This window comes from Arvicola amphibius, chromosome 7 (genome assembly GCF_903992535.2).
Source record: "Arvicola amphibius chromosome 7, mArvAmp1.2, whole genome shotgun sequence".
NCBI classification, from domain to species: Eukaryota; Metazoa; Chordata; class Mammalia; order Rodentia; family Cricetidae; genus Arvicola; species Arvicola amphibius.
Genome location: NC_052053.1, coordinates 27,223,190 through 27,250,671, shown reverse-complemented (window position 1 = coordinate 27,250,671; position 27,482 = coordinate 27,223,190). Strand labels below are relative to the sequence as shown.

Below are 27,482 nucleotides of genomic sequence, written 5' to 3'. Positions count from 1 at the left end.
TCTTATTCATAAAAGAAAAAAGTGACTATGGAAGCAGTCATTTTGCTCATATTTTGCTAAAATAAAAGCTGAGTCTTTCAACACACTGTAATTTAGCCACACTGTGTAATTTTGGTGAAATAGTATGAGATCCAATCCAATTTACTTCTTTTATTTATTTTTTTACTTACTGAACATTATTTTATTTTCTAAAGTAATGAAAGGAATGGAGAAACCTCAGTGTCTGCTGAAGGTTGGAGATTCTTATGGCAAAAGGTTAATTAATTCATGAGCACCGTTGTTTCAGCAGGCAGGTAATTTTCATCAACAGAGCTGCGCTGTGAACTTTATGTTTCTCATTTATTACTCAGAGATGCGACCATTTTTGTCACACTCATGCAAACAGATAAATTATTCTATGTACAGAAGATAGATCTTTTCCCCACTTGATGAGCAGAACTCTGAATACTTAAAGAGATCAAAGTAGATTTGAGGTTTTAGCTGTTTGGAGAAGAATGCTTAATTTAAAATGTCTCTTATGACAGAACTTTGTAGTCACTATAATTGGCTCATCATCGTTCAGAAATACAAGTATGCAATTGCAATCATAGGGTACCAATTTGAACTTGTGACCTAAACTCAATCATAGTAATAATCAAATGTATAATGACAACACCATACCACACTATATTATTCTGACTGTACTATACATTGGCTCTAGTATTTTTAGTTGTAAAAAGAAGAGGTATATAAACAGAAATTTGTGATTACTTAGTTTCTTTAATCAGTAAAGTTCTTTGAAAGCATGTAGCATTTCAGCTGTCTGTACAATGCAATGACCCAATTTTTTAGCAAGAGAGCATGATGTAGAATCCTTTGTGCCAGCCGCGCAGTGGTGGTGCATGCCTTTAATCCCAGCACTCGGGAGGCAGAGGCAGACGGATCTCTGTGAGTTCGAGGTCAGCCTGGTCTATAGTTCTAGGACAGGCTCCAAAGCCACAGAGAAACTCTGTCTCGAAAAACCAAAAAAAAAAAAAAAAAGAAACCAAGAAACCTATGTGCCAAAACGCATCTCTAAATGTTTTCTGTTTGCTTAGATTTTAGATTTAGTGGTTCATACTTGCATTAAATCACCAATTTTGAAATGAGATATCTAAATCAAAATTTGGCACTTGTGGCTATTGAAAACTCTTGGTGCAATGCTTGCAATGCTTCAGCCTTTCTTCTGGTCTGCACCCAAGGGAGCTGAGTAGAAACATCTGTATATAAGAGGCACGAGAGCCTAGTATTACCCTCGTAAGTCCTATGATTGTGTCTCTGACTCTAAGCCTGAGGATCAGTTGTCAAGATCCTCAAGAGTTTAGTACTTCTATCTGTCTCAAACACAGGTGAGAGAAATATGTTTAATTTACATAACCAACTATGGTTATGGTCTTTAAGTTTGTGACATTCAATTTGGAGTCTACTTCCTGAAAGTGATTGAGTTTGAAAGACATTGAACACATTAGTCATATGAATATGTATGTATGAAATAGATCACCACTAGCAAAACTGCTTCTTAATGAAGAGAGCCCTCTCAAATTGGAGACTACCATATTTCTATTTTTGTTTTGGTGATAAAATACCTTGACAAAAAGCCGCTTAGAATAGACCGGGTTTCTTTCAGGTTTCTTTCGCAATTTCAGGTTACAGTCTATTATAGCAGGTGAGTCAAGAAAATCAGAAAATGAAGCAGCTCTTCACATCACAGTAGAGACAAGAGAGAAAGGAATGCGGGCATTTTCTCATCTAGATTTCTCTGCTCTCATAAAGTCCAGGGTCCTGAACTTCCAAATGGTGCTATACAAGTTGAGCCTGGTTCTTCCCACATCAACTGAGACACTTTAGATAATTTCCCCCATATGTGCTTAGAGGACAGACTGATCTTCCCTGTCTCTCACTGAGACTCTGTGCAAACTGGGTGTAGTTGACAATTAAAAGCAGCAGTCACTGAAATATTTTAGTTACTTTCTGTCTAGCACATGAAATTTGAGGTGATTTGATTTAGGTATTGGCTTAAATATGATTCTGTGTGGAAATGTAGTTGCATGCAGCTTCTAGTCACAGTGCTGGACCTGCACATACGAACACTTGCAGCAATCTCCTGCTGCAGAGCTATTTACTCTTCAATATTGCCCTTGCAAATTGTGGATGAAGCAAGAGGTCAGTACTTGCAGATTGATTGTGGGTGTATAGAAGTTAGCTATGTTAATACTACAGCAGTGTATATTTCTGAAAAAAAACTTGGTTAAATCTTGGTGGCTGCATTAATATTTTAATTATGATCTCTATTTGACCCTCAAGTAAATAGCTATAAAGATACTTGTTTTCTCCTTAATTTCTCACTCATTAAAACATATTTCTTTATAGGAGACTTGCTGATTATTTATCATCTATTAACTTTACACTCTCCACATTATACTTCCCATTTTGTTGCTATAAATATTCTTAATATTATTTCTTTCATTCTTGCATCCGCTACTCTGTCAAATGTACTCTGAGAGTAAACAAAGGGCTTTAGGTATTTATTTAATCCTTGCTCTCATGATGAACCACACACCAAGATTTCATTATTGGCTTTTATTCTGAACATATTTTACTCACTTTTATATATTATATTATTAACATTTATCTGATACAAAATACTCTTTGTTCTATTAGAATTAAGTTTGTCTAAAGTCTAGCAAAGAAATTTGATAGCATGATTATTATACCTTAGATTACGACTCCCATGCCATCATAGAAAATTTTCTCCGCTACTTTCTCTATAGCATTCCAGTGTGCTGTGAGAGAAGCAATGTACATAGAAGCTATATTTGAGGACAATCTGGTACGTTTTGACTTTGTAACTTAAAATTATTGTCCTTGGCTTCTCAGTCAGCCCTCATTGTCATCCACATTCAGAGAGTCCGGTTTGATCACATGCCCCATCAGTCCCAGTCCAGCTGGCCTTGGTGGGCTCCCATTAGATCAGTCCCATTGGCACTGAGTTTTGATTCTACAGCATGTACTGGCCTTGTGGGAGCCTAGTCTGTTTGGATGTGCACCTTCCTAAACCTGGATGGAGGGGGGAGGATCTTGGACTTCCCACAGGGCAGGAAACTCTGACTGCTCTCAGTATTCGAAAGGAAGTGGGACAGGGAGTGGGGGGAGTCGGAGAGAAATGGGAGGAGGACAGGAGGTAGAAATTTTTAATAAATAAATAAATAAATTTAAAAAGATTAAAAATATTTTTTCATTCATGCTTGTCATGTAAGAAATTAAAGTTACAGAAAGTATTAAACGAGAAATATTCTTCACAGAAGTAAGCTGTATTTTAAACATATGCCTGATAATGGGACATGCATGCATTACATAGTCAAATGACTTTTACTCACATTCAGGGGGCCTACTTTGGTCTTAGGCTGGTTCCCTCACTATCAGGCCTGAGATGGAAGGCTTCCATTAGCTCAGGAAAGCTGTTTCGGTGACTATGTGAAAAAGAAGGCAGAAGACTAAACAGGCCCCACCTCCATCAGTATCGTCTTTCCTTCCAGAGTGACTCTTCAAATGTATTTTTGCATAATTAAATTTTTTCCTACTATTCATTAGGATTTTATGTCATTAATGTTGGTGTGTATTTTTCGTTCTTTTCATAGAAACTTTAGTAGCTACTATTTCACTTATTTAGCTCATTCCCTAATTTATGTAACAAAAATGACTGAAGATTCTTTTTGTCTTCAAATTTTATCTGTTTTCCGTTTCATTTTGTTTTGGGGAGTAGGTCTCATTTATCTCATGCTGATTTTTAATTTATTATTTAGCTGAATATATTTTGAAGTTTATTATGAACTTTCTGCTCTCACCTACCCAGTTCTGGCATTATACATGGCATGCGCTCTTATATCTGATTTTATGGATTGGAATCCAGGACTTTACGCACACTAAGAAAACAATGGACTAAATGAGCGATATGCCTAGCCTCTAAGTGCCCTGTCCCTGAGTTACACCTTCGGGCTTTTTATCGCACCTTTCTTTAACCTTCAGTTTGCTTAAAACTCATTTTATCTTGTTTTCTCTTCTTACTCTTGTCCTTCTGACTGTTCAAGTCTTCAGTCACTCCAGTTTCCAGTTTCTTTTGTGTTATGCTTAAAAGTACATAAACTAAGTTCTGTGAAATCATCTATGGAGAAAACATTTTTTAATTTTTTTTAAAAAAACCTATCTTTTCTCATTTTGCATGCCAAATCCATTCCCCACTCCCACCTCTTCCTGCTCCTGCCACTTTCTTCCTCTCCCATGCCCCATCCCAACCCCCATCCTCTCTTTAGAGAGGGTAGGACTTCCCATGGGGAATCAATAAAGTCTAGTACATTGATTTGAGGCAGGACCAAAGACCACCCCACTATATCTAGGCTGAACAAGTTATCCCTTCATAGAGAATGGGGTTCAAAAAGCCAGAAAGCCAGAAAAGCGGTAGGGATAAATTCTGGTCCCACTGCCAGGGGCTCCACAGTCTGCCCAGCCAAACAAGTGTCACTCACATTCAGTGGGCCTAGTAGTAGGCTGGTTCATTTGCTGGCAGGCCTGAGATGGAAGGCTTCCATTAGCTCAGGAAAGCTGTTTCAGTGGGTGTCCCCGTCATGCTTTTGATCTCTTTGCTCCCTCTTTTCAACTGGACTTTTAGAGCTCATTCTGATGCTTACTGAGAATACATTATTATACTAAATTACAGTATATTTTTTAGCCCATTAGAAATTCCAGTTGATACTTTTCAGTCCATCTAAATACTATGAAATTTGAGAATAATAGGAATAGATAGGAACAAAATGTAGTATATCTTTAGGCAACAAACTATCAAAACAAAAACACAGGGAATGTCAAAAATTTGAGCAGAATTAAATGAAAAAAAGGCTATGCATTGATTGTTGTGCTAGTACCATTTTCGCATTCTCCAAGTCTAATATATATGGCTTGGTAAGATTGTAAGCAATCCATCTTCAGTAGAATCATTGAAGCCATGTTCTTCACAGAAAAAAAATGTGTTTGTATCTTCTTATTTCCTGATAGAAGACATCTTATGAGATTTTTATTGCAGTGTATTGAAGTGAGAATAAAGAAGGTGGTATACAAAAATTTTTGTGTAATTCTTTAAACCGTATGAGATTTATTTACTTAATAATGCTGCTCCAGCTGTCAAAGCATGTGAATTCAACTAATTCCAGTTAGCCCTGCTGCTCGTTTTGACACCTCAAGTGTGAAGTGAAAGAATGACAGCAATAGCAACAGCAATGAAGCCATTTCCATCAAGTATTAATCGTCCTTTTGGAGATTAAGATACCACATTATGCCGGGCGGTGGTGGCGCACGCCTTTAATCCCAGCACTCGGGAGGCAGAGGCAGGCGGATCTCTGAGTTCGAGGCCAGCCTGGTCTACAAGAGCTAGCTCCAGGACAGGCTCTAGAAACTACAGGGAAACCCTGTCTCGAAAAAACAACAACAAAAAAAGATACCACATTATGAGTATCATAGAAAAAATAGAGACAAGAAAAAGGCAGGATTTTTCTCTATTAGAAGTGAGACTTTTAAGAATAAAACAAAATATTCAAGTTCCAGAATTGCTAGGAAATGGTTTCTTTACCCGCAAACAGGGTTTTGCACACAATATTTTAATCTCTAAAACAGCACAGGAATTGTGTTTTCAACCCCCTAAGAGCTGAATCAATTTCTTGCCTTGTGTCTTGGCCAGATAAACCCTTCTAAAATTAGCAATATCTTCTCTGGAGCCAAACACAACTCTATGAAACCAATCAAAGATGATTGTTAGGCTATGCAATATCCCACAGCACTTGCTGTGTCTGTAAAAGTTTTAAATTACATCCAACATTTAACATCAGTTATCTCAAGAGAAAGGGCCTGTGTCTTTTCTTGCTTTCTTTCATCTGGATACATTTTACAGTGTGAAAAAGGAAGGAGAAACACCGTTTAGTTTCCATCTGATTTCTGAAGTACTGAATCAAAGAAAGCCTCCATATTTGATCATTTAATAAAATAAAAACACTTGGAAAGTTCAGCACTGCAACATCATTAAAACAGATTTAACCTTAAAAATCTAAAACATATTTTTTTACATTGTATTATCCTACAGGAAATTTTTTAGGTAAACATGTAGTGAGGAATTGAAAAATGCATTTAGTGCAAGGGAGGAAGTGAGAAAACACAGATTAGACACCAGCTTCACCGTTAAAAGCAAATGATAAAAGAACTCACAAAACTAAAGAACATAAGATGAGACCAGCACCCAGGAAGACCCTAAAAAGTACACAGATCATCCAAGGCATGATAGTTATTAAGTGAATACACAGACAAAAATTGTAATGCTATATTTTACATAAGTGACATATGCTAGTCTAAGCACTTACCTACAATCAAACTGAAGCCAGATGAGGACGTGGAAGGATTATCAATAAGGATCATAAAGAGAGTAGATGCAGAAACCTGTGTAGAAAACTCAGTGCGAGCCAGCTGTAGAAAGAATTTCAAGCAGGTAGACTGATGAATGATGTTAAATGGTCTCAGAGCAAACAGTTAAGGAAAGGCTGCCTGACTTCAGAATCAATGGGGACCCTTCGGAAAGTACTTATTGCAGTGGCAGGAGACAGATCCAACTTCACATAAGAGTTGAAAGGGAACACTCAAGGGAGTAGGCAGAAAGCATCCTTTCAATGTGGTTTCCAGTAAGGCCATAGGAAATGTCAGTTCCTCATTATAAGAGTCCTGAGATGGAGTGAAGATTACTTTGGTTCAATATAGATTTCAGCTGGGCAGGTTTGTAAGCTCAGAGGTACAATCTAGGAATCTATGGCCTGAAACATAAATGCAACAAGAAATGAACAAAGGCCAATTGTAGTCAGGATAGCTAACTGAGGTCATGGCATATATATTAACTGGTAAGAGAAAATCAAATTTATTTGCTTGATAAATAAGAGAGGTATGGAAAAATGAGAGGGTATGAAGAAGATCCATAAACATATCCATGGAGACAATGAGGGCATTCATACTTATTGACTGGGGACATTGGGTTCTGTGAATTGCATTAATCTTTAGATAATTAAGAGAAATTCAAATTTAAAAAAAATACACTTGAATGTAGGATATATAGTACAAACAATTGGTTTGTGTATCAAGTATGAAGTCTATAGCTTGGAATTTAAGAGCCAGTTGGCTTATCTCACTATTTTTACAGGCCTTCTCTGGGTCTCTTTTCAGAAATGGAAGAACTATATTACTACTTTCTCAGGCACATTGCAGTGAAGAAAGTATTGGCTTACTCAAAACAAGGGCACACAGTCAGTACTTCTCAATGTGGCAGAACACTATAAAGGGTACGGGAAGATGAAGGAAAAATCCCCCGAAGAGGTTACTCTTGTGAGATTGTAGATTAACTTGGGAATCTTAAGTATGAACAGAGGACGACAATTGCTATCAATAACAGTGTGAGCAAGGAAACATTAGCTAATATATTAAATTTATTAATGATTTATTGAGTGCTAGGCAGTGTACTATTTTGCATGTAGTTTCTCAATTTTTCTTCATCTAGCCATACAATTTGTAGTGTTTACAGTTATTTGGATGATTATTACCCAGCCCATGTTGCTGACTTTGGTTGGTGATTTCATTACTATATAGATGCACCTTGGAAAGTAAATGATTTCAGTCAATTAAATGGTGATCCAGCTTTTTCATTTTCCAGGCATTAAACACTTAACGTGCACATACTTGAATACATAGCTTATTTGTGATATTTTAAAGCAGTTAACATAGGATGAAGATGCTAAACAACATGGACAATGTTTATAGTTATTTAATATTATGAGGCAAACTACCCAAACAAACTAATAATTTAGGTATAAATCAAATCTCTCTGAAAATTTCTGTCTTCAGAAATTATAAGATTATATTTAGGAATTATATTCTGTTTTTGTTTCCTACCATTCCAGATAAGTGAAAGTTATTTGATTAATTCTTATAGCTACAGAGAGTTTATTTTTATCTATTTTGTTTTTCTCACACATAGGAAAGATGATCAACTGCAAGATGAAATTTAATGCACACAATTAAATGCATTATCACTTTATGAAGAAGCTAAGTAGATGACCTCTCACCTGATTATTAAAAATGCATCACTTAACATTTTTAAGTATCTGGTTGCATAATGACAGGATAATTGAAGCACTTTTTGTCCCTATTTGTATGAAATAGACTCTGTAGTACTATAGTACCTTGTATAGTTTTTATCATAGACTTCCCAAGGTCCAGTCAGGTGACGTTATCTCCACTTCATAGTTACCGTCTGTTTAGCTTTGTTAGAGTTCCACACTACAACTCAGGAAGTCAACGATAGGAACCCAGGAAGAGTAGACAAAGCAGAACAGCTTCAAGACCATCAAGTTGAAAGTACTGCAACTGATGGACAGCTCAATACCTGAATATAAAATCTTGAACACACAGGAGAAATAGTTTCGCAAGATGGATGATGTCCACCTACAACATTATTAGGCAGTTGTACAACCAATTACTCTATTTAATTAGAAAACATTAGTATAATCTTTAGCAGAGGGGAATATAATTTCTATAAAACAATGAATATTGTTGGTTTGCTCTGACAAATCTGACAAAATAAGTACGTGTATTCCAAATTTAAATTACTTGTTCACTGCCTCATTGCTTTGGCAGAGAATTAGAATGAGCAGGGAACTCTCCACAGTACCATTCTCTTCCAAATCCATGTCAATGTAGCCTCAGTTTTTGGTGAATAATAACCAAGTGTGAGAATTGTATTCTGAAAGATACCTCATAGCTAACTGTAGTGGGCTGCCTCCAATCTTATGATTTTAGTGCTGATTTTGATTATTTCTTTCTGTTTATTCCTTTTCGTGTATGGTACCTTCTTTTTGTTCTAGAGCTTAGAAGTATAATATAGGTCCTTAGAAGTATAATATAGGTCCTTAGAAGTATAATATAGGTCCTTAGTGCTATGAATTTGTCTCTTAGAACAGTCTTCTTCATTGTGTTCCACCAAGTTTGGGTATGTTGTATATTCATTTAGCCAGTTCTAGAAAGTCCTTAATTCCTTTCTTAATCTCTGTATTGAACAATTTTTATTCAGTACCAAATTGTTCAGTTTCCATGAGCTTTTAAACTTTTTTTTTCTGTTGTTAATATCCAGCTTTAGTCTGTGATGGTCAGATAGGACAGAGGGTGTTATGGCAGTTTTCTTAGATCTGTGGAGACTTTGCTATGTCTAAGTATGTGGTCCGTTTTGGTGAATGTTTAATGAGATTTTGAGAAGAAGGTATATTATTTTGTGTCTGGGTGATAGTTGTTAGATTTAGCATTTCTGTGTTTAGTTTCTGTCTGCATGACCTATCTCTTGGTGAGGGTTGGATATTGAAGTCTCCCTCCATAAGTGGATGAGGTCAGTATATGTTTTAAGCCATAATAATGTTTCTTTTGCAAACTAGCTGAACCTTATGTTTGTTATATAGATAGGCATTGAAATTTCCTCTTAGTGAATTTTTCTTGGATGCATATTCGGTATCCTTCCCTATCTCTTCTGACAAGTTTTCTGTTTTTAATTAATTTTTTATTAAAAATTGCCATCTCCTCCCCTCCTCCCACTTTCCTCCCCTCCCCTCCACCCACACCTCCACTCCTCCTTCTCCAGTCCAAAGAGCAGTCAAGGTTCACTACACTATGGAAAGTCCAAGGTCCTCCCAATTCCCCCCAGGTCCAGGAAGGTGAGCATCCAAAATGACAAGGCTCCCACAGAGCTGGTCCATGCAGTAGAATCAAAGCCCAGCGCCATTGTCCTTGGCTTCTCAGTCACCCTCCACCATCAGCCACATTCAAAGAGTCCAGGTTGATCACATGCCTCAACAGTCCCATTCCAACTGGCCTTGGTGGTCTCCCATTAGATCTGTCCCACTGTCTCAGTGGGTGAACGCACCCCTCGCGGTCCTGACTTCCTTGCTCATGTTCTCCCTCCTTCTGCTCCTCATTAGGACCTTGGGAGCTCAGTCCAGTGCACTAATGTGGGTCTCTGTCTCTATCTCCATCCATCACCAGATGAAGGTTCTATGGCAATATGCAATATACCCAAGAGATGCCCAATCATACTATAAAAGCATTTGTTCACCTATGTTCATAGCAGCACTATTCATAATAGCCAGAACCTGAAAACAACCTAGGTGGCCCTCAATAGAAGAATGGATAAAGAAGGTGTGGCACATATACACTTTAGAGTTCTACTCAGCGGTAAAAAACAATGACATCTTGAATGTTGCAAGCAAATGGATAGAAATAGAAAACACTTTACTAGCCGGGCGGTGGTTAATCCCAGCACTCGGGAGGCAGAGGCAGGCGGATCTCTGTGAGTTCGAGGCCAGCCTGGTCTACAAGAGCTAGCTCCAGGACAGGCTCTAAAAAAAAAAGCTGCAGAGAAACCCTGTCTCGAAAAACCAAAAAGAAAAGAAAAAAGAAAACACTTTACTGAGTGAGGTAACCCAAACCCCAAAAGAGGAATATGGTATGTACTCACTCATAAGTGGATTCTAGCCATAAACAAAGGACATAGAGCCTATAATTCGTGATCCTAGAGAAGCTAAATAAAAAGGTGAACCCAAAGAAAAAACATATTGTTATCTTCCTGGATATTGGAAATTGACAAAATTGCCAGGCAGGGGTTGGGAGCACGGAGGTGGGGGTGAGGTGGGGATAAGGGGAAATAGGGGAGAGAAGGGAGAAAGAGAGGATGGGGAGAGCTTGAGGGAATGGGATGGTTTGGATGGAGGAGGGGTGGATGTGGGAGCAGGGAAGTATATATCTTAATTATGGGAGCCATTTTAGGGTTGTCAAGAGACTTGACTCTAGAGGTGTAACCATGTGTCCAAGGAGATGTCCCCAGCTTGTTCCTTGGGCAGCAGAGGAAAGGGTGCCTGAACTGGCCTGTCCTATAGCCACAATGATGATTATCTTGCATATTACAAATTTTCATTTGAATTCTATTTTCTCAGATATTAAAATGACTAGACGGGCTTGCTTTTAAAGTCCATTTGCTTAGGAAAATCTTTTTTTTTCCATCCTTTTATCCTGAGATAATTTCTATCCCTGATGTTGATGTCTATTTCTTAAACTTATCCGAAGAATGGATCTTGCATTTTATTCATTCAGTTAGTCTGTGTCTTTTATTTAGAAACTTAAACCACTGATGTTGAAAGATATCAATAACCAGTGACTGTTATTTTGTTGTGGTGGTGGTAGTAGTGTTGGTGAGGAAGTGCGTGAGTGTGTGCACACATGCGTGCATGTGTATGTGTGTGTGTGCTTACCCATTTTGATTTGCTGGTTTGGTTTTATTTATTCCTTGTGTTTTTCTTGTATGCAGTTAACCTCTTTAGTACTGTATTGGCTGATATTGGTTAAATTTCACTTTTTTCTTGGAATATCTTGTTTTCTCCAATTATGGTGATTGAAAAGTTTTGTTGGGTATGGTAGGCAGGTCTGGTCTGTGGTCTTTTAGAGTTTGAAAAACATCTGTTAGATCTGTCTGTCTTTTAGGGCCTTCACTGAGAAGTCAATTATACTTCTAATAGGTCCTCCTTTACATGTTACCTGATTTTTTTTCCCTTGCAGCATTTTATATTCTTTCTTTGATTTGTATATTTAGTTTTTGATTTATTTTGTGGGGAAAGGTCTTTCTTTTCTTGTGAAGTCTATTTGGTATTCTGTTTGTTTCTTATACCTTGATAGGTATTTACTTTTTTAGAGTAGGGGTGTTTTCTAGTATGAAGTGTTGAAAATATTTTCTGTCATTTGATCTTGGTTTCTTTCTTTCCTCTATTCCTATTATTCTGAGCATTGGTCTTAACATATTGTCTCAGATTTCCTGGATGTTTTTGGTAGGATTCTTCTACATTTAATATTTTTTTCCTGACTGAGATATCCATATATTCTGCTTTGTCTTAATTCCTGAGTTTCTTTTTCCATCTCTTGTATTCTTTTAGTGAAGCTTGACTCTGGATTCCTGTGTGAGTCCTGAAGTTTTTCATTTCTAGACTTCCCTCAGTTTGGGTTTTATTTGTTGATTTGATTCCTGATTTTAAAACTTGAACTACTTTTTATTTATTTCTTCCCACCTACTGATATTTGGGTATCTCATACATTTCTTTAAGGGATTCATTCACTTTCTCTTTAAGAACCCCTGTCTTATCCATAAATGCTATTTTGTGGTGCTTTTCTTGTGCTTAACTGTAGTGCAATTTTCTGAGCCTACTGTGGTATGGTTGCTGGGCTCCAGGAGAGGTGCATTTTCCTACTTGTATTATTATACTCAAGTCTAGCCATCTGTGGCTGGGAAGATTCTAATCTAGTTTTAGATATCTGGTTTTGTCTTTTTGGGTAGGTATTTTGTTCCATGGCTTTGTTTGATTGTTTTTTGATTTTTATTTTTGTTTATTTTTTCCTCTTTGCTTCTTAGGAAAGTGTGTTGGTTGTGTGTTGTCTGGTGGGAAATGGGAAATTCTTCTGGGTTCTTGCTATATGTAACCAATGGAAGGGAGGAAAGAAGGATGTTACATGATGACTTGCTTAGTGTTCTAGGAATAGTGGCGAAGTAAAGAGAAATCAAAGAAGATGGTCAGCTATAAATCTCTTGGAATGAGACTCAGGGATTGGATGTGGAAGAATTGAGAGAGAGATGAAGATCTCCAGTCAGCCTACCTGAATCCCTGACTAGAATTGTTTGTGCATTCTTAGGAAGTGTCTGCTAGCTTTGGAACTTCGATGAAGTCATGAGTGTAGGAAGGGTAATTAGAAGTGGATGATTTGGATGAATATGGATGAAGAAGTGCATGGTCGGATGTAAACCTAGAGAAGAGACTGGGGATTTGAATTTAGAGGAGAGGAGGGATAGTGAAGATCTACAGTTAACCTACCTGTTTCTTTGGCCAGATTTGATATTTTAGTTCTTATTGAGGAATTTTGAACATGAGAGCCAAATAAAAATTTATTTGTACGTAGGAAATTTTAGAATCCACGTTAAAAACCTTTAAACCTCTGACTAGTATGTAAGATTTGTCTGTATCATTTGATTTTGACAATTTTATCTTAAAAATATCCAATGAATAATAAACAATTTGCATATAAAAGCTCCTTTGCCTCCTTTGTTTAAAATGATTTTGTAACCAATATTAGATGCCTCCTGCAGACATTTTCATAGCAGTTTATACTTTTGAATTGAGATAGGAAATAGACTATCTCAACTTCACACTAATATGATTTGTAATTCTGTGACCAAGATCACAGCTGATGTCTTTGAGATCAGGCAATCTCTTTAAAGACTATGTAAAAGGCAGCCCCTTTTCCTTGCCTTAGGGTTTGTGGAAGCGTCAGATTTAACTGGACAGTGTTTCTTCAATGCTTCTGTTTAATCACCTCTAATTTAAAAAGGTAATTTAAAGATGTTTTGTAAATGTGTGAAATACAAATGCAATTTAAAATTTTTAAATGCTTTCACACTTTGCCATTGTGTTTCCAATGAATTTTTGAGGAATATTTTAGTATTTAAGATGTCAAAACTATTTGCTGTAGTAATACTAAGCTCCATACATTGTTTTCAAAACATATTCTTTTCTTTTTGTTTTGTTTTCAACTAGGACCCCTACTATGGCTGGTGGCCTATTTTCTATTGACAGAAACTACTTTGAAGAGATAGGAACATACGATGCAGGAATGGATATCTGGGGTGGAGAGAATCTTGAAATGTCTTTTAGGGTAATTGAATTTTTCTTTATTTTTAAACTCTGAACATCGTATGTGGTAGCATGCACCTATCACAATCAATAATTTGCTGTCAAATTATCCTAAGTGATGAAATTTACTGATCATTTGGTCAATATGTGTTTATTTAAAACTTTTACTAGAATCCTATTGCATGCAATGTTTATTGTTAAATTTGGAATTATGTTAAATTTACATTTTCCAAATCATTTTCATGTATAGCCAAAATGTGTTAGGGTTTTCCCTTGTTAGAGCAGAGTGGCTTCAATTTCTGATTGAAGCATTTCTCCATCAACCAATCTGGTGTTCTTTACCTGATAATTGGAGGTGTTTATGTGACCTGAACTGCAAATGCTGAATGAATTTGTTCTTAAGGAACTTTAAGATCAACTGTGGTCAAAGAATTTTGATAATTATTCAAGAAGCATTACGGCTTTTGCAACCATAGACATTAGTGTTTAATATATTTATTTTAAAAATACAAATTTACTTGATAAAAGAACTTTCAAATAGATGAGATTTGAGGTCAAAGCTTTTATAAGATCATTTAACGTTTTATAGGCAAAATTGGAAATGTAGCCTCCAAATGTATCTTTACTCTAGGAAGCAGAAAAGAGATTTCACATATTTTACCTTCAACCACACATATTATTTTAAAAAGAACTATTTTAATAAGACTAACTATTCCTTAATAAAATTCAATACAAAGCACTTATGGCAGGAGCATTTTTAACAAAATCATCCGTAAAATTAAATGAGCAGAGTTTGAACACATTAATGTAATCAGTTGAAAATTAGTTTTGAACTTCAATTTGTAAGTTTGTTTTCCACTAACACAAAAATGTGTGATACTGGGTAAGAAATTGTTCAAACTTGGGGGACTAGAAAGATGTTGCAATGATTAAAACTACTTGCTGTCCTTGTACACTGTACAAGTGGATTCAGATTTAATTCCCAGTACCCTCATGATACATTACAATCATCTGTAACTTTTGTTCTGAACATCTCTCATTATCTTCCAAGTATGCAGGCACCAGGCACATGTGGTACACACACACACACACACACACACACACACAAAGATAAAATAAAATAAGAAATATGCAAAAGCATTTTTTAATATTTTCATAAAGTTATTGAATAAAGTTTCAATTTTTAATGTAGAATATAGTTTGTTTGAGGTAGTTGAGATGATTTTAAAGCAATAGACCTGACTTTTTTCATTAGATATATCTATAAGTTGGATGATTATCATGACCATAAATAGAGTATTTTGTTTATTTCTTTATATATTTATATTATGTGTGACTTGTCAATAAAAAGTTAGAACCATGATTAGAACTGTCTTTTTACTATAGGACTTATGTAATAGTTTTTTACAGAAACATTGAAGACATTTGGAGTCAGATTCATTTAATATAGATCTACGAATGATAAAAATAAGAAATGACCCTCAAAAATCAAAAAAGCAAACAATTAAAAATAAGAAAAAAATGGAGGGAAAATAGTAATAAACACAAAAGACATTTACTTTTATTTTTATAGGATATAATAAAAGTCTGTAAATTCTTATTCACAGATTTTCTGGGCATTTTCTGGGATTGTGTGAGAAAAACAATCAACAGAACAACAGTCCTGTTACTGTTGACCCACTTGTTTACCTTCTCTGTGTTTTTCACCTTCTTAAAGTGTCATATTATCTTTGGTCTATATATTAGTCTGATTATCTATCTACAGACCTCCTTACTTTGATTACATACCTTCCACATTTGAGGGAGACTGAATGACATGTTCAAAGAACTCCATGACTAATAGGATTATTAGGAAAAGTCTGATCAGGAAATACCGTGCAGATATCAGGAAAGCAGATGGAAGGTAATTGAGGGCCTTATGAATAATCAGAACCCCCAAAAATAACAGTAGATTTTGTGCTAAACTACTTAGGGATATTAACAAATTAAAGAATATATTAGTGACTATTTTCAAAGGTTTCAGACATTATGACTTTAAATACCATCACCACCACCCCCCAATTTGTCTGTGAGTTGCTCTCAGAATATATTGTGATATTTGCTAAAAACCTTGATTGACTATGACAGGTTACATATTTTATGATAGATGTATATTCAACATAGGATGCAAAGATCACTAAGGCATGATATTTTCTTGTTCTAAAGGTGCACCAGCATTCTTATAAGACATGGGTGTTATTGACAAAAATAATTGATATTGTTTCTTATATATGTCAAATAATTTCACGTGACCAAGTCCATTCAACTCAGCTGAAGAAGTGACTCTTGTAGTAACACTTGTGTGGTTTTGCAGTTGTTTAGTTTTCAGTTAGCATGCTAAGTAAAACATTCGAAATATTAGAATTTGAAACATATTTATATACTGGAAAGGCTTAAGGAAATTTAAAACAAAAGAAAGGAATGTATTGCCAATTGTCTTTTATTTTTCCTGTGGTATCACTGTGTTTATGATGATTACTGCGATCCTCTAGACATTCTAGACATTAGCAAGTTAGATAAAGTTATAGACTTCACAGGAACAATGCTTCTGTCTCCTTAGTACCAATCAATTTAACCACAGCAGGAAATCATTACAAGAAACTTTGAAGCAAGAAAATAAAATTCCTTGCCCCAGTATAATGGTATGTCTTCTGGTGTTGGTAGTAATTTGAGAATAGGATTGCCAGGAGCCAAAGCTAGCATTATGTGATCACAGGTTCTGTTGCTATGTGTCCTGCACTACATCCTCAGCCATAATATAGCCGACTGAAGAGTTGCCTAAAGAGACTATCACATAAATGCATTTTCTTTCCAGATTTCCAATATGGTTGCCTCATCGGCGATATCTTTCTTTGAATGATCCCTCCTGCGGTAGAAAAATGTGTATCCAGCAGCCACGAGAATAGCTAGAGGGCGATTCTAATAACTCAGCAAAAATTTAGTTTCTGGTCTTTCTCCCCAATAAACTGTACATGTCACTGACATAACAAAATCCTAAGGATAATATCTAGATAGAAACGAACTAAAAATGCATTAATTTTATCTGCATTATTGAATTCAATAAATTCTGATTTTATATTACTGATAGAGAAGCTTGATGGTCTTGTGGAACTTATATTTTAGTAGGGCATTGTTAATACACAAGATCAATGAAATGTATCGATATATAAGTCATTAGTGTTTAAGAAAATAATCACAGAAGGGACCAAGACAATGAACTGTTAATTGTTGGAAGGTGGTAAGGGGTTGAGATTTTGCAGAGTTTATAGATTTGTAGATTTTATAGAAGGAAACCTAAGTGGGGAATAAATGATAAATTAAATGAAATCTGAATTACTATAAAAGTGTCAGCTCTCTTCCTATGGTAATTTTTTTTAGCATGTTACCCAACGTATTTTGCTGCCAAAATTCTTTGGATTTCATAAACAATAGCACATGGAACGGTAATAATAACACAAAGACCAGTGGTACTAATACTCCATATTGTTTTGTACATGTGACAGTGGAAATAGTCTACCAGCTATTTTGAATTGGTTAAGCTGTTTTAGGAAGAAGGTCTGAGAAAGCATGACTGGAAGGACCTTCCTACAAGCCCTGATAGACTAATGCTTGGAAGTTTGTATTGAAAGTAAAGCAGCCTGGGCTCAAAACTAAGCCCTACTACTATCTTTGGAGGAAAGTTGGAATAGGTTAGTATATTTCCAAAGTTTTAGTTCATCCATTTCTAAAATGGAGAAGACAGAGCAATACCTTATATGTTTGAAAAAAAGAGACAAAATGAATAATGGATACAGTTTTGAATATACTGTTTCCCACAGGTGATTTGTATCCTAGAAGTCATCTGTTGAAATATAGTTATAAGCTTTGCACAAACCACATCATTGCTGAGTATCACTTAATAACAAACTTTCTGTAAAATCTTGTCATGAGAAAATGCATATAAAAAGCCCTTCAATGCCTGAATATGCAACACATATAAAGTGTCCCCACATGAGAAGAAATAATAAGGGAAAAGCTAAGTTGAATTAGTTATAAAAGAGTAAAATTTTAAAGAAACATGATGGGAACAAAAGACTGTTTCTTTAGGAAAGTTGAAAAATTTCTTTATGAACTTGTGGAAAAGAGAAAGCTGACAGATATTACCAATGGTGAGAAAGAGAAAGGAGACATACTGATAGATTTTTGAGTTATAAAAATGTGTAAAAATAGTTTGGATAATATAGAATTAACTGTGTAATTCCAATTGTATAATTTTGTACTATCCAAACAATTATTATACATATTACCCTAGGAAACGATAAAATGGGCAATTTCCTTAAAAGCAAAAGTGTTAAAGCACATTGGAAATCAACAATTAGTCTCACATCTAGTAAAGAAATATATGCGGCATAGGGAATATTTTCAGACCAGAACTCTATAGCCAGATAACACTGATGGTAAATTTTATCAAAGATTTCTATTGGAATACATAGATTCCAACACAAATATTTTCAAAAATTTAAAGAAATTATTACAGTACAAAGCAACATCTCTTGTGAACATGGATTTAAAAAAAGCTTACAAAACTTAACCAGTTAATCTTTCAAATTAAAAATAATACCTTTAAGTAGAATTCATTTATATAATTTTCACTAAATGTTTAAAAACCCAGTCAATTTAAGTCTCCATACTAACAAAATAAAAGATTAAAATAAATTGACTAAATAAATGGATTTGTGAAAAGTTCTAACAAAAATCTTATTGTTCTGCTTTTAGGTAAGGAAAAGGAAAAATTCTTTGAACAAGTGAATTATTGAAAAGTCAGTAACAGGGTTCCAGTGGAAAAAATTAATGAAGATTGAATATAGAATCTACACACTTTTAGTAATAAAAAATGGAATGTAGGATCTTAGTAAATTTTTTGGTGATTAAAACTTCATTTTATCCCAGCACTTGGGAGGCAGAGGCAGGCAAATCTCTGTGAATTCAAGGCCAGCCTGGTCTACAAGAACTAGTTCCAGGACAGGCACCAAAGCTACAGTGAAATCCTTCCTCAAAAACAAAGAAAAACCAAAAACCAAAGGATCCTACTCTGTTTGGCTGCCTACCTTCCCAGGCCTTGGACTTCCCACACGGCAGAGTACCCTGCCCTCTCTTAGGACTGGAGGGAGAGAAGGGAGGGAGAGTGGGAGAGCAGAAAGGAAATGGAAGGAGGGAAAGAGGAGAAAATTTTGAATGGTATTATTTATAAAGCAAGGAAAAAAGATAAAACAAACAAACAAAAGCTCCATTTGAGCAGGAAGTAGGGAAAGATAAAACTATAAACTCACATAACTGCCCTTTGAGAATTCCAACCTGGCAAACAGACTTAGACAAGCACCAGAAAAGCTTTATAGCAAGGCTAACCAAGTATTATTTTAATTGAGCTCTACACTTTTCTCTGGTCCCCTCCCTGCCTCTCCCCTCCCCTTCAACCCTCTCTCAAGGTCCCCATGCTCCCAATTTACTCAGGAGATCTTGTCTTTTTCTACTTCCCATGTAGATTAAATCTATGTAAGTCTCTCTTAGGGTCCTCATTGTTGTCTAGGTTCTCTGGGATTGTGATTTGTTGGCTGGTTTTCTTTGCTTTATGTTTAAAAACCACATGTGATAACCAAGTCTTTGTACTCTAGGTTTGACTAGGAAACCTCACTTATGTCAGTAAAGCAGATGGAATTGAAGGATAGGAATTGAAGATGTTTAGTAACATCAACCTGGAGTCAACACACTTACACACACACACACACACACACACACACACACACACACACACATACACACAATCAGGAGTGTGTGTGCACTAACTTCCATGTATGTACACATGCATATTAACTACACACTTAATAAATATAACAGGAAGATGAGGAAAAGATGAAGTTGGCATTCTTACTAGTTCTACTAAAATTTATAGTGGAACTTTTGGTTGCACAATGTTATTTAAATAAAAGCAAAACATCCTAAAAAGGAAAATATTAAGACTGTCATTGAGTATTGTTTCAAAAATCTCAAAAATTAAACAGAATTGATAAACTATTTCTAAAATATACAACAGTCTCTTTCATTTCTATATACGACCCAACTTAATAAAACTGAAAAAAAATTATTAATTATAGCACCAAAAATGTGATATAGTGATTATCAGACAATAATAAAATTGCAATTTCCTACTGTGAAAAGAAAAATATCTAAATAAATTTAAAATGTACCATATTTATTTACTTATAGCTTCCACATCATAAAGAATGCTTCCTCCTCCCTTGCCTTAATACTAAGTAGACTACAGGAGATTTTTGTTTATAGAATTCGACAAACTAATTCTAAGACCCATATAAAAACACAAGTGTTGTAGAATGCTTAAAATCACTTTGGTAAAACAAAAAGTTGAACAACAGTATGAATTAAAATGTACTGCTAGTTATAGTAAATAAGACTGTAGAACAGCAATAAATACAAGGCAGTGGAACAAATCTGAAAATCTGGAAACAAACCCACAAATATATGAGCATAATTTTGTCAGCAAATACTCAAAGGCTGGCCAGGAAAAAAATAACTTATTTTCAATAAATGGGATTAGAACACTGGAAATACATATAGAAAAAATATCTGTCCAAAATTCAAAAACCATGATTAATTCAAATGTAGGCCTATAGTTATACAAAAATATATTTGGGAATATAAAGTTTGACTATTATTGTAAAGCTACTATTTTTATTATTGTTATTAACATTAGTAATCAATATTTTATTAATAACTGATCATTTGCTTTAGAGAGCGAACTTTGCTATCTGTGTACCAATCTTCTTTTCTTACAAATTCCATTGCAAGATTCAATACATTTGTTTGGTTTATATAAGCAAGGAAAAGGTCTTGGTGTATGAAATTGACTTCTTCTTTTCAAACTGTAGAAGTAATGGGCTGGAAAGAAGTTAGAAACAGCATAAAAATGAAAAGGAGAGAGTCCAAAAAACAGCATGAAAAGAAGCTAAAGAAGCTGTTTTACAATATTACAAGAAGCCAGGAATTTTCTCACAAATGCCTATCCAGTGTACAGTGTCACAAGTGAAAGTGAGTCAGCATGATGTGCTAGTAGCTAGTCTTCCTGAAATAGTTCGGGTAGAACTCTTTACATTTTTATAAACTTAATTCTTCTGCTTAAGGAAAAGATATTATCTGTCAATGTAGAAAACTAGACTTTTTTTTCTTTTTACTTGAAAAATTGTAGGAACTAGAAAATGATGGAAGTCTTTCACTTTATTGAAATTAATATTAGTATATTCCTATATTAGTCATGATTTTGATATATATATATGTTTTTATGGAGCACTTTTCCTTAAATATGTTAAAAAGAAGCTCTAATATTATAATATAATTTATTTGGCTCAGTTTTAATAAAGATATGAGGTGATAAATTGAGGTCATATGTACACATGACCTCATAAAGAGTATAAACCAGTGTTAATGAGTTGATCCAACAAATAGCTTTCCAGCTACCTGTTGACTACAAGCTAAATGTTAAAGACTTCAATAGTTTATTTCCTATATCCCTCTTTTTCTACCTTCTTCCTTCTATTGCTTTTTGTTGCTGCTGCTGCTACTACTGTTGATTGTTTTAAACAGAATCTCACTGGATAGTGCAGGCCAGTCAAGAACTCACACAGCCACCTTCTGATGCAACGATTATAGTTAGTGTCTACCATGTTTGGTTTCATATCTATATTTTCTAATGTTTAGTTTACAGCTCTAGATAGACCCATTATCAAAATATTTCTCTTATTCAAAGTGAGGGATGGATTTTTATATTTAAACCACAAAGTAAAAGCTTAGGGTGTCCCTGAAGATTATAACTTGGATCATTTTTGTTTTGAAAATGAAACTGAGTGTCATATAAGAAATGTATTTGTAGGCTGAAGAGATGGCTCAGAGGTTAAGAGCACTGACCCCTCTTCCAGAGGTCCCGAGTTCAATTCCCAACAACGACATGATGGCTCACAACCATCTATAATGAGATCTGGCGCTGTCTCTTGGCAAGTGTATATATAATAATTAAATTAATTAAAAAAGAAAGTTGTTTTAATTGTACTTTACTGACTTTGTGTTTTTATTGTGTGTGTTGTTTATTTTGTTGTTTTGTTACTGCTCAGTTTAATTTTTTTTTTGCTTGATCAGTTTTTTTTTTAAAGAGATGAAGAAAATTAAAGGGCATAGGGCCTTGTAGGTGGGAGAACCAGAAAGGAGTTGGGGGAGGGGAGAAGCGTGATCAGGATATGTTTTATTTTCAGTTGTGAGGTTACAATTGTTTGATTCCCTATACGCCCATAGGAAGAACAGGGGAAATAATCAAGTAGATTAGACACTAATACAATTTTAGATTATATTAAAATAAAAAGAATTCATTGCTTGCATTGTTTCTTAAATTATTATAGGTTAAAATTTCATAAAGTGGAGGAGTACATTTGTTCAATTAAACTATAAAAGATAAAATAGTTCTATTGTATACTCTTTAATATATACTTTAAAAGTATAACTTGCATTCATATTATAAAAGGAAAGAACATGTAGCATTTGTCTAAGTATTGATTGCTTCATTTAGTATAATATTTTCTAGTTTTAGCATGATCTCCCCATTTTTTTACTGAACTGAATAGTAATCCATTATATATATTTATCATATTTTAATCATCTAACCATTATATTAAGAATATTTTATTTGTCTTTTTTTCTAAGTCTTAAGTATCAATGAACATGGTAGAGCAAGTATCCTATAGTATAAAATACAGAATCCATTGGGCATATCCTGAGCAAGGGCATAGCTGCATCATATGGTAGATCTATTTTAGGTTTTTAAGATTTCTTCAGAATGATTTCCAGAGTGGCTGCACAAGTTTGCAATCTGACCAACAGTTCTCTTAATATTTGGCAGCATTTTTATTTATATTCTTAATCTATTTTGACTAGAGTAAGGTAAAATCTGAAAGTAGCTTAATATGTATTTCCCTAGCTGCTGAAGATTTTGAAGACCAAGATATATCTTATTCATTTTGTTTCTTTTTTCAGTACTCTCTTATTGCTATATAGCCTATTTTTTAATTTGAGTCATTTTCTTTACTTTTTTTTTTTTTTTAGTTCTCTGTATATACTTGATTGAAACCCTCTATCAGATGTATAGGTGCTTAAAAGTCTCTCCCACTCTGTGGGCTGCCTTTTCACAGATTTAATTTTTTTCTTTGCTGTATGCAAGATATTTAGTTTTCTGAGCTCCTCATATGTTGTCAGTTGTTGATCTTAAGTCTGAACTTTAGACAGAGTTTCTATACCACCCAGCCACACAGTCATTCAGTCTCAAAGAAACAGCCGGGCAGTGGTGGCACGTTTTTGATCCTAGCACTCAGTAGGTAGATTCTAGTAGATCTCTGTGAGTCTGGAGCCATCCTGATCTACAGAGTGAGTTTCAGAACAGGCATCAAAGCTACAAAGAAACCCTATCTCAAAAAAAAAAAAACAAAGAAGAAGAAGAAGAAGAAGGAGGAGGAGGAGGAGGAGGAGGAGGAGGAGGAGGAGGAGGAGGAGGAGGAGGGAAGGAAAGAAAGAAAAGAGAAAAAGAAAGAAAGAAAGAGAGAGAGAGAGAGAGAGAGAAAGAAAAAGAAAAGAAAAACATACAGAGGTTTATATTAATTATAAGCTGTTTGACCTATTAGCCCAGGCTTATTATTAACTAGCTCTTATAACTTAACCCATAATTCTTGTCTGTATCTAACCCTTTCTCAGTAAGGCATTCTCATCTTGTTTCCTCTGAATCTGGCTTGTGACTGACTCTTTGCCTTTCCTCTTCCCAGAATTCTCCTAGCCTGGTTTCCCTGCTTATACTTGCTGCCTGGCAACTGGCCAGTCAGCATTTTATTAAACCATTATGAGTGACAAACCTTTACAGTGTACAAGAACATTATCCCACAGCACTGAACAAATGCACACCTGTAAAGTTCTCTTCCACACATGTATCTTTCAGGTTGCTGCTTATGTCTTTTTTAGCAATGTCTGCCCTTGAGGCTTCAGATTGAAATCTTTGATTCAGTGTGTGTGTGTGTGTGTGTGTGTGTGTGTGTGTGTGTGTGTGTGATAATGAAAGATTTGGGCCTAATTGCTTTCTTCTATCCATGGACTGTTGAAAGTCATCCTTCTGGGGTGAATTCTGCCCCGATCTTAGCTGTGGCAGGTTCATACATTCTAGGGTAGGAATGTGAGGAGTATTAGAGATAAGAAAGAATCACAGAGACACAAAAAAGTAATGGAAGGGTAACTCAGTGAATGCTGAATTCAAAATTCTCTTGTGTTTATTTTCCATACACTTTTCTACCCTAATACAAAAGGAAGGAAGAAGCAAAAGACTGCTTTAACATGATACAAAGGACAACCAGAATAGTTATTTGCCCCAATGCTTGAGATATCAAGGAACTACATCTTGAGTTAAGCATTCTGTTGTTTAGACAGTGAAGCCAGCCTAGACTAAGTGTCCTGAAGGCAGCCACACATTAGGTCAAACTTTCTATCTCAAAAGAAGGAGCAGAAATATACTTGAATTCTCTGACCTTTGGTTGGGGTGGAATAGGTCTACCTCTATGGGCCATCTCAAAGTCCAAAATACATAGGAACATAGGTCAGGGTCACTTCTTGTCAACAAGTTTGAGAGAGCAAAACAAAATCAAAGTCTCTCAACTTCTGATAAGGTGAAATAGTCTCATATTTTTGGGCCTTCACAATGGACATTTGGTTTTCCCAGCAATATATAGTGAGGAGATTGTCTTTTCTCTGAAGTTTATTTTTGTATTATTATTTGTCAAAAATAAGGTGGTCATAATAATGTACACTCATATTTGTGTACACAAATGCTATATACAAGAGCTTCATATATGTTATGGTAATATCTCCAGCACTGTTCTTTTCCCCTTTGATCACTTGGACTATCTATAGCCTTTTCTGATTCACATTCATTTTAGAAGGACTTTTCCTGTTTCTATGAATAATAAAGTGCAGGGAGTGATGTGTATTCCATTGAACCAGTAGGTTGCTACCAGTATCATGGTCATTTTCTCAATCATAAGTCTACCAATCATTTTACATAGGAAGTCTTTCTGTTTTCTAAAGCCATTTTCAATCTATTGTATCAGAAACTGAGATTTCTCATTATAGATGCCTTTTACTTGTTTGGTTAGGCTTATTCTTAGTTTTAAAATACATATTTTTTTAGATTCTTGGATAATTTTATTCTTATGAGTGTCTTGTGGCATGTATGTATGTGCACCATACATGTACCTGATGCTAACATAGCACAGAAATGGATGGTGGATGCTCTTAGAATGGAGTTTCATTTATCAGCCACTGTGGGTACTGAGCATCGATCACTGGTCTTTTATAAGATCAACAAGTTTTTTAACCACTGAGCCAACTCTTCAGCCAATATTCCTATATATTTGTTGAATTTTTTTCCCAGTTTATTTATTTTTTATTAAAAATTGCCATCTCCTCCCCTCCTCCTCCCCCTTCCCTCTCCTCCCCTCCACCCACACCCCCACTCCCTCCCTCTTGAGGCCAAACAGCCATCAGGGTTCTCTACACTATGTTGAGTCCAAGGTCCTCCCAACTCCCCCCAGGTCCAGGAAGGTGAGCAACCGAACTGACAAGGCTCACACAGAGCCGTATGACCTCTTTCCTAGTGTGTTATTGGTATATGGAAAGACTGTTGATTTTTATAAGTTACATTTGTGTCCTGCCACTTTACTGAAATTTTAATTAGATATAGAACTTTTCTAATGGATTTGGGGATTTTTATATTAATTATATCATCTTACAATAGAGGTAATTTGTATTCCTTTTCCAATATTTTTATGTATTTATTTTCATTTTCATGTCTTATTGCTCTAGTTAATTCCTTAAGCACTATACTGAAAGGAGTAGGGAAGTAGAAAGTGCAGTCTTGCTTATGAATTTAATAAGACTACTTCAGATTTTTCTGCATTTAGGTATTATTGGTTGTGTCTGTGTCATATATAATCTTTATTAAGTTAAGATATGATCCTTACCAATCAACTCTCTCTAGGATTATTATTACGAAAGCATGGTGTATTTTGTCAAAATCTTTTTCTGAATCTACTGAGATGATCATGTAATTTTTTGCATCAAAGTCCATTTATATTACTGAATTGCTTATTTTGATTTAATTTTAACTGCATCTGTAATATAAACCCAACTCCATCATGGTAGATGATATTTTTCATGTATGTCTGTATTCCCTTTGATAGTATTGTTGAGAATTTATTAGAGATATTTAGTAAAGATATTTTTGTATTTGTACTGGGTTTCAGTAACAGAGTTGATACTGGTTTCATAAATTAGCTTGGAAGATTGATGGTGGATAAGTTTTTGATGTATTTCCAATATTGTTCCAAATTTCTTCAGTATCTGTTATAATGTTTCCCTGTTAATATCTGGTTCTGTTTGTTTTGATTACTGTTTTAATTTTAATTTTGCTTAATTGCCACAGGGCCTGTCAATCATTTTTACCTTTTCAAAGAACCAGTTCTGCAAATCCCCTTGATAGGGATTTCAATGTAGTTTAATCTGAAAAAAAATTATAAACAGAAATATTTTAATGTTATCTTTACAATAAAATTTTAATTAACCTCCCATTAAATATGCTCAAGCAAATGAAACAGAATTAACTATGTCCAGGAGTTATTAACCAAACAAAATGAACTCAATGGTATTTTGTATATTTTTGTTTCCTTTTTCTTTGATTTGACATTAATTGTCTTATTCATCTTTTCCCTATATTGATCTTCATTTTTATGGTTCTTATGAGTCTTGTTTGTCTCCTGTTTTTTTTGTGCTTTTGATATTTGAGAAACAGATAGAGAACATATAAATATTGTGGGTGGGGAGGTGAGGAGGATCAGGAAGAAGTTGGAAGAGGGAAAAATATGATCAAATATATTGTTTGGAAAATGATTTGATGAAATATAGGAAAAGAAAATTTGAGACAATACCCTGCTGATTTATATTTGATGTACTCCTGAAATACTTCTATATGAAATGATTGATTCTTTTTTATTTAAATACAATGAATTAATTTAGAACTATTTATCTTAGAAATTGAACTTTAACTTTTCTCATATCAAAATGGAAACTTTAAGAAATATTATACATACATTTTTAATATTTTTATAATTGTATTATGTGTATATAAATATTTATCATATAATATATGGATATTATCATATAATATATAATAACATGTGCATATATACAAACATTGTATATATGTATACAATCTATATATACATAAACAAAATGGCAAATATATTAAGTATATGTATCTATATATATATATACAGTGTATATATACACATATTGTATGCATATATTATACATTTAATATTATTAATGAGATACTTGCCATTAGTTTAATATGTAGTTTACAAATAAATTATATTAGGTCATTTACTCTTTATCTGAAAAATATATTCATATGCACAGAACATGTATGCACAATAAATGACAATAAATGAATATGCATAATAACCACTCTGACAATTTTAGAAAAAGAAATGTGCCTAGTAGAAAATA

At 34.6% G+C, this 27,482-nt stretch overlaps 1 protein-coding gene across 3 annotated transcripts in view; it reads left to right on the top strand.

The window, feature by feature from the left end:
• Galnt13 (polypeptide N-acetylgalactosaminyltransferase 13) overlaps positions 1-27,482 on the top strand; it is a 491,359-nt gene that overhangs the window by 269,817 nt on the left and 194,060 nt on the right. For all 3 annotated transcript variants that reach the window (XM_038338251.1, XM_038338252.1, XM_038338250.1), the window contains exon 8: positions 13,713-13,830. In XM_038338251.1, the coding sequence (XP_038194179.1) occupies positions 13,713-13,830 (118 nt within the window). The remainder of the gene's footprint in view (positions 1-13,712; positions 13,831-27,482) is intronic.